Here is an 8476-nt window from a genome sequence, read left to right as displayed (position 1 = left end):
ACTGCTCCAGGGATGCAGTGTTCTAGTGCAAAAAAAACAAACGGGATTTAGTCAAACCGGGTTAAAAGGACAAGTTCTGAATCATGTAAAGTAAGTATTTAATTCAGTAGACCTAACTATTTAATGAGGGCAATGTGAGGGCAAGACTGGATATTCATGGGTTCATTTTTCAGTTACATGCAACATTATGGGGGTTGTTTTCCCAATCAAATAATAGATTTTTATTTTATTTTTAACTTACACTTTTCTTTATTATTTATTCAATTTTGTTCAAATCTGATAAAAGGGAACTCTCAAGGTGCTTGATATGATGTGCTGTACATAAAAATAAAGCTGTAACCCACTTATTTCCAGTCAAATCAATCATTCTGGGAAGAATCAGGGTCAGTTTGTTCTCCAAACCCACAAATAAAAAAATACCCTAAAATAAAATGAAAAATGAATAAGACATTTATATGGATTCCGCCTGGACATCTTTGCTTCATTACAAGTCCCTAAAACTAATTTGTAGTTAATTTACCTTCAGCTTTTAAAAGAGAATTGTCAAAACCCAAAAGATGCTCATTTTAGTGTCAATCAGACGATCCCTCCTGAAACCAGCTTTACTCATTCATATATTTAACAAAGGAAATCTAGGCGGTATTTAAAATGTGAATTATTTTGTGCAGAGCTTGTTTCTATCTATAATTAGAGTAAAACAGACATCAGATTCTAAAACTACAGTCGAAACTAGAGTCTCCAGCCAGTTGTTTGTTCTCCAGAGGGTTCAGGAACAGCTTCAGTTTTAAATCGGGTTTTAGGAAAAATAGGCCCCTAAGTGCAAGGGGTTAATGTAATCATTCTGAACCCATGGATAGCCCTGTAATCTAAAACTTTTACTTTGATAAAATTAAAGTTATAGATCTACAAATGCTACATAACTAAATTGAAGAACAGCGAATGGCATCAAGAGCCTCTGTGCTGCCAGACTCTACTTTAGCTACAAACATGGTCTTATCCAATGAAATTCCATCTTTCCCTCCTACTCTTAAAAAAGCAAGCGTTTTACTGAATCTTTTGTTTAAATATTTCATTAGCTTTACTGATACTCCCTCCAGTGCAATGCAGATCTAGGTGATGTAGTCACAGTGTTATTGGACATGAGACAAACAAACAAACAAACAAACAAACCTGTGCAGGGTTCTCCCACTTCTTGAGGAAATCCTCTTTGGCTTTTGCAAGAAATTCTTTGACTGTGAAGGACAACGAACACAATTAATCAAAACGGAGTCTGTGACGATCCAATATTGCCAAGCTCGTGTTCAGCACTTGTGGACTTGTGGACAGACTTTAAACACAGTGAGCAGAAATGAAACACTGAAAAGAGTTGACAATCTAGCTTCACGAGGCTGTAGATGAAGATCAGGGGGACACGGGTCTGTATGAACTAGCACACACTTTACTCCTTTTGAGATGGAGGAATTAAGGCATTCATTCTGCACATAAATCACACTCTACTGTAAATATAATACGAGAGATTAGGCCGGCTATAGTTTGGAGGATTGGCATGGCTTGGGGGGATGTAGGTCTACACCTCCAAACAGTGAAACGGACACGAACGGCGTTAGCTGCCCTTTTTAGACATTGACCATGTAGGCGACCCACCGCTCTCCATCTCGCTGCCCTTCCTGGCCGTGGGCGTGTTGCCCATGATGACAAGCAGTCAACAGGCGGACCGTGGCTTGACGGCCGCGCTGCAGCCCCTCCAAGCCGATCTCGGGCGGTACAGGGTGCGCACGCTGCTCCTTAAATCCAGACGTATCGGGCAGTTCCAACGCGGTGCGGTGGAAATTGTGTGACAGCTGCTGATGCTTCGCCGCCGCCAGACGGGGATGGGGCGGACACAAATCCTATCTTAGTGGCGTGTCGACAGTCTTAGCACAGCGCAGCTGGCCCGAGCACAGTGGAGCGGTCTCCTCCGCTCCTGCTCCACCTCTCCCCAGACCCCAAACCGCGGCAACGCCTCTCCTATTGTGGGTGCCCAGTCCTCGCTTAAACCCAGTCCAGCCAAATACACAGAGTCCCCGTTAGGCTGAATAAGGATGGGGATTTGCCACAATCAAACATCGGTCCCCGTAGCCTCGGAAGATGACGGAACTACAGTCCACAGCCTCCCGCCCACTCTCCGGACCCACAGCTGATTAACGCCGAGACAAGTGCACGAATTGGCTGCATCTCACGGGCGCCGACAAGCCCCGTTCCCTGATTGGGCCACGGAAGTCCATCAACAACAGCGACATCCCGCCTTCCTCCAAAGCAACCAAGGGGAGCGTCACTGGCTTTCCTCCCCGAGACGCACCGCTCCCATTCTCCAGTCACTCTCCTCCATTGGCTTGCAGCATCCAAGTCGTGGGAAACAGCTGATTCTATTGGCTGTCTGCAGCGGTGCACAACAGCAGAAAATGAAGAAAAAATGCTTTGCCACCCATTCACCCCCCGAGCTACAGCTACACGTTTGGTCGAGTGACGTCAACAGGGGCTATTTTTAGTAATGCTGGTTAGAATTTAACGCACGGCAGAGCAGAGCAGACTGTGGCCACTATAAACAAAAGGACATCGTTTAATGATGAAAACATTACATGGCCGTGGCACTGTTTTCGAAAGTGCTAAAACATCTTTGTTACCAACAGGGTTTGGATCATCCCTGAGAAAATGGAAGCTACAGTCCCATAAACAAGAGAAGGTGAATCTTCCATGGTCACACAGGCTAGTTTACGAGTTCAAACAAACTACAAATTCTATTCATTACATGCAAGGATATATTGAATTAAGTGTATAGTTCCTAGTTTTTGAATCCTGTTCATTGACAATGGCATTAAACCTTTCTCATTCTGGTATATTTGAATCATGAACACATATTACTTCGAGGTGTAAAAATTACACAAACCTTATGCATTGCTCATTTGCATCAATTATACTTAAGCACAGGTTATTCCCATTTTAGGTTATTCCCTTATTGTAAAAAACAAGCGTGCGAGTATGAGTTAGCTGCGCTCAGATAAAATGGTATCAACAGACCATTGTACTGCAGTTACCTAGCAACGTGAGGCTGAGTGAAAATGGAGGAGTGATGCTGCAGCGTTTTATGAATGAAACTGGGGGCAAAGCCAGAGGAGGGAGAAAGACGAGTGGGCCTGGGCACGCACATGTGCTACTGTGCTACTGCAGAAGAGGAAACACAAAGATGCACAGATAACAGCTTTTATTAAATCATGCACAGATAAAGAGTTGGGGTAGATACAAAAGCACAATTAAATACACGAACATGCGCGCTCATACATACACACACACACACACACACACACACACACACACACATATATATGTATATATCAGAGAGGAGCTAGAGAAGGGCTGGAGCACGAAGGTATCAGTGGTGCCTGTAGTGATCGGAGCACTTGGGACAGTGACCCCCAAACTGGAGGAATGGCTTGGGCAGATCCCAGGAAAAACATCAGACATCTCGATCCAGAAAAGTGCAGTGCTAGAAACAGCAAAGATACTGCGCAAAACCCTCAAGCTCCCAGGCCTCTGGTAGAGGACCCGAGCTTGAAGGGGGATGAATAGAGACCGCCCGCGGAGGGTGAGGAAAAGTTTGCCATGATCAGGGCCTCTGTGCTGTCCTTCAGCCCAGCCCTTTCTAACCATTGGTAGGATTTCGTGATATCAGCCACTTCAGTTATGTTCCGGTGGGACATGCCATGTAGGGGCTTGTCCTCCCATGATGGTCCCTCCAGAACCTCATCATCCTCTGTTTACGTTTGTTTTTTTGGGAAATGTTGTGTCCAAAGCAGTTCCAGTTCGCCCCATAACCGGAACTTCTTTTAGTTTAAAGACTGATGTTATGATGATTTGATTTTTGAGCAAATTTCTTTTTCCTTCACTGTTTGGTCTTATATGCCCATCTTTACCACACCAAAAACAGTAACCAGGCTTGGTTGGAGAAGGCTGGAGGTGTTTCAGGATTAAGATGCTTTACCATGTCTGCAGGTGGCGGCATAAAAGTCCAAAGCGTCCAGTTTACATTCAAAGTCTATGTGGGTATCCAGCGTTTTTGCGGCACAAATCCTGCGTTTTTCCGGCGTGAATTCTGCGCTTTGAGTGTCGGACGCGGCACGATGGGAGACGTTTGAGCGTCAGACGCTTTGGACGCGTGTCCAGAGCGTCCAAAGCATCCGACACAGCAGCATAGGAACATTGCAGGATCATTGGGATCACCCTATGTAGCTGACACGCTGTGGTTTCCAGGTAGCTGTCCAGGGTACTGATGCTGAAGTGGATCTGGATCAACATCAATTAATTTTTCTTTAATTTCTAGCTATTGATGAAGGATAATTTGATGCATTCCTTGTATTATCCATGAAGAATTTAAAGAAGAAAATTATAAATTATAAAATTATAAATAATGTGAATGTTTTGTTTACATACTTCACCAATATTTAGTCATAAATGACTAAATATTTTATGTCTTTCTTACAAAAATATGATCGCTCGAAAAGGAGTGGGATGAAGTAATACTTAACTATCATGTGCACATGATATATAAGTAATTTTGTTTACATAACAAAATGTTAAAGTAATTGTATTGTAATTACTATCTTATGCAACGTATATGCAACATCAATCGTGGCGAGCTAGCCAGGAGAGAGATTAGGCCGAGCTGTATGTGTAATTAGGTAAGTTGTGGTCAAAACTACAATAATAAAGTGATGGATGTCTTGGAGGAAATTGGCATTAAAATTCGAAATGCAGTGGTTACTGAAGGTGTCACAAAGATGAAAACAGATGAAGCATTGATTGTTGTTGTTTTATTCAACAATAAGGTGCATATTCATGTGCAATTACTGTCGTGATCACATGCAATGGTATTTATGTATTTATTTATTTGTCTATGGGAGTTTTTGTTTATAGGAGATCTTCTACTGAAAGTGTTTTTCAGACTTCCTATAAGCGATGTGATCTGTTCTTTTCTTCTGTATCTGCCTCTGTATCTACCTGCGTTGCACCAATGAAATTTCCCCATGTGGGACAATAAAGGATTATCTTATCTTATCTTATCTTAATTTCTAAGTCAAACGTTATTGACCAGCCAGGGTCTGCGTTTGATCAAAAACGTATTATGGAATTTAGTTCCACTTACAGTTAATTTAGCCATGATGAAACTGTTACTTGCTATTGCTGAACTTGCCACTGTTTGCACAGCTCAAGTAGGAAAGATAAACACGAATATGTATTTGTCCGAGCAGAAAAGTCTCTGCATTAATACAACAACCTTGGTATTTGATATTGCGTTTGCATCTTGAAATGTTGAAATTTCTCCAATCTGGTTTGTTTTTGATTGATTACCAAAATTTCGATGATCGATTCGTTCTATAACCTGAAATTTGTGAAAATTGACTCATTATATACATTACACTTGGGACAGATTTAGTTTAGTTTAGTCTTTATTTGTCAGGGACCATGTACAAAATCATTCATCTTCAAGAGAAATGATGATCTGCACCAGATTTAGCTCTTGCTACTTTCAGTCTGCAGTCCCCCTGGGCAGGTGAATACATAAGATAAGATAAGATATTCCTTTATTGTCCCACATGGGGAAATTTCATTGGTGCAACGCAGGTAGATACAGAGGTAGATACAGAAGAACAGATCACTTATAGGAAGTCTGAAAAACACTTTCAGTAGAAGATCTCCTATAAATAAATAAAAACTCCCATAGACAAATGAATAAATAAATACATAAATACCATTGCATGTGATCACGACAGTAATTGCACATGAATATGTGTCACGACAGCACATAGATTGCACATGAATTTCATAGTAATTGCACATGAATTGCACATGAATTCCAACAGCAATTGCACATATGACAGAATTGCACATCAGTATTAGGTTGGGTCAGTATTGCGAGTGTTCAGTACTAACAGTTTTTGTTATAAAGTCTGACAGCAGCAGGAAGGAAAGACCTACGGAACCTTTCCTTCACACATCGAGGGTGGATCAGTCTCTCACTGAAGCTGCTCTCCAGAGCGGAGAGAGTGTCCTGCAGGGGGTGACACTCATGGTCCAGCATAGATGTGAATCTAGCCAGGACCCTCCTGTCCCCCACCTCCTGCACCAAGTCCAGAGCACAGCCCAGGACGGAGCTGGACTTCTTGATGACTCTGTCCAGCTTCCTCCTCTCCCTCTCTGTGATGCTGCTGCTCCAGCAGGCCACACCGTACAGGAGGGCTGATGCCACCACAGAGTCGTAGAAGGTCTTCAGGAGTGGCCCTGTCACTCCAAAAGACCTGAGTCTCCTCAGGAGGTAGAGCCGACTCTGGCTCTTCCTGTACAGTGCGTCTGTGTTATGAGTCCAGTCCAGTTTGTGGTTCAGATGAACACCCAGGTACTTGTATGAGTCCACTCTCTCAATGTCCCGTCCCTGGATGTTCACTGGTGAGGGGGCAGTGGGGTGGCGTCTGCGGAAATCCACAATCATCTCCTTGGTCTTCCCCGCGTTGATGAGGAGGTGGTTCCGCTGACACCAGTCCACAAAGTCCTGCGCCAGTCCTCTGTACTCCGCGTCATCGTCGTCCGTGATGAGTCCGATGATGGCAGAGTCGTCAGAGAACTTCTGCAGGACACAGCTGTCCGTGTCATGTCTGAAGTCTGCAGTGTAAAGGGTGAAGAGAAAGGGCGCGAGGACAGTGCCCTGGGGCGCCCCCACACTGCAGGTCCGAGTGTCAGACACACAGTTCCGGGCTCTCACAAACTGGGGTCGGTCTGTGAGGTAGTCCAGGATCCACTCTGCCAGGTCATACTCCACACCAGCCGTCTCCAGCTTGTCCCTCAGGAGCAGCGGCTGGATGGTGTTGAAGGCGCTGGAAAGATCGAAGAACAGAATCCTCACAGAGCTGCCAGGCTTTTCCAGGTGAGAGAGAGAGCGGTGCAGCAGGGAGATGACGGCGTCCTCCACTCCAATGCCAGGCCGGTATGCAAACTGCAGCGGGTCCATGGCTGAGCTCACGGTGGAGCGGAGGTGGTCCAGGACCAGCCGCTCCAGTGTCTTCATCAGGTGGGACGTGAGAGCCACTGGCCTGAAGCTGTTGAGGTCTTTGGGGCGCGGTGTCTTAGGCACAGGTACCAGACAGGAGGTCTTCCAGACCTGTGGTACCACCCTCAGCTTCAGGCTCATGTTGAAGACATGCTCCATAACTCCACACAGTTCATCTGCACAGGACTTAAAGAGCCTGGGGCTGATGCCATCAGGTCCTGCTGCCTTCCTCACTTTAATCCTCTTCAGCTCACTCCTCACCTGTGCTGCTGTGACAGTCAGTGGTTGGCAGGGGGACCGTGTGTGTTATGAGATTACATAACAACCGTAATAAAAAGTACACATTTAATTACAATTACAGAACGTCAAATTCATTATTAAAATCAATAAAATTAAATCAATTTCTAAAATTTACAAAATTAGCTCATACAGATAAAAAGTACAGCTAAAATCTAACTTGGCCCATGTTGGCACCGTTGATTATCTAAAAGTTATGACTATCAACAGATACTTTCAAACTATCTGGAAGTTGATTCCACTGTCTGATTTTTTGGGGATTGTGCAATTTCTTCTAGCTGTGGAGCGATCGAGTGGTTTGTTTGGAGCAAGGGAGGTGGAGCAGCATTATCAAAGATTGTGAATAGAGTTCTTAGATAAAATAAAACTGTAAAAACTAAGCATTTTGTATTTGCTAATGATGTTGCAATGGTGATAATGAAGTGTTTTTTTGTCAATTGCCTTTAAAGGCGTAATGGACCATTTTTCGGCGATTTGAGAACTCAAGTGGAAGTGCGCATGCGCACTCCCCCGTGCGGACTGATACAACACACACGTGCGTTTGTTTATTAGCGCGATGGATCGCATCGCATCTCTAGTCTCCCGTAAATTTCCGTCTTCTTCTGAATCAGCTCGAACAGTCTTTTTCTCTGTCTTAATTTTGTCCCGTACACTGAGGGAACTATATTATGATAGATCAATGAGCTTAGACACACAGAACCGTGCTGCTCACGCGGCTGCAGGTGAGCGGTAGGTGCATCCTATGATTGATACGTGGCAGGACTAATCAGCAGTCCACGCCACGAGGAAATGAGACTCAGATTTGGGCCCTAACCCTAATGTTTGGTTATAGAGAGATATGAGAGATTTGAGGGTGGTCTCAATGGCCTGAGACCAACAGGATAAACTATAAGATGGCTCCATATTACTCAGATATAACAGCAAAGAGTCAGCAAATAGTTAATTTCGGTTAATATTTTCCACTAAGGATTCGATTGCCCCGATTTAAAGAGATGGCCTCAGATAACACCCCATTGGTATAGACGTGTGCTTTGGGGGCTCTATATTATTTTATTGATGAATTCAATTTCACTTCTAGTGTCTAAGATACTACTTAGGTAG

At 43.9% G+C, this 8476-nt stretch overlaps 1 protein-coding gene across 1 annotated transcript in view; it reads right to left on the bottom strand.

Moving 5' to 3' along the window:
* The window catches only part of LOC140377229 (cAMP-dependent protein kinase catalytic subunit alpha), a 15941-nt gene extending 13475 nt beyond the window's left edge, over nt 1–2466 (bottom strand). The window contains exons 1-3 of the mRNA XM_072462578.1: nt 1645–2466; nt 1171–1232; nt 1–22 (exon numbers count right to left, since the gene is read on the bottom strand). The exon at nt 1–22 is cut by the window's left edge and continues 107 nt beyond it. Coding sequence (XP_072318679.1) covers nt 1–22; nt 1171–1232; nt 1645–1690 — 130 coding nt within the window. The 5' untranslated portion in view covers nt 1691–2466. The remainder of the gene's footprint in view (nt 23–1170; nt 1233–1644) is intronic.
* Nucleotides 2467–8476: the final 6010 nt, after the last annotated feature.

Source organism: Eucyclogobius newberryi, unplaced genomic scaffold (assembly GCF_026437365.1).
Source record: "Eucyclogobius newberryi isolate DKJ021-1_F unplaced genomic scaffold, fEucNew1.0.hap1 SCAF_4, whole genome shotgun sequence".
NCBI classification, from domain to species: Eukaryota; Metazoa; Chordata; class Actinopteri; order Gobiiformes; family Gobiidae; genus Eucyclogobius; species Eucyclogobius newberryi.
This window is presented reverse-complemented; position numbering and strand designations above follow the sequence as displayed.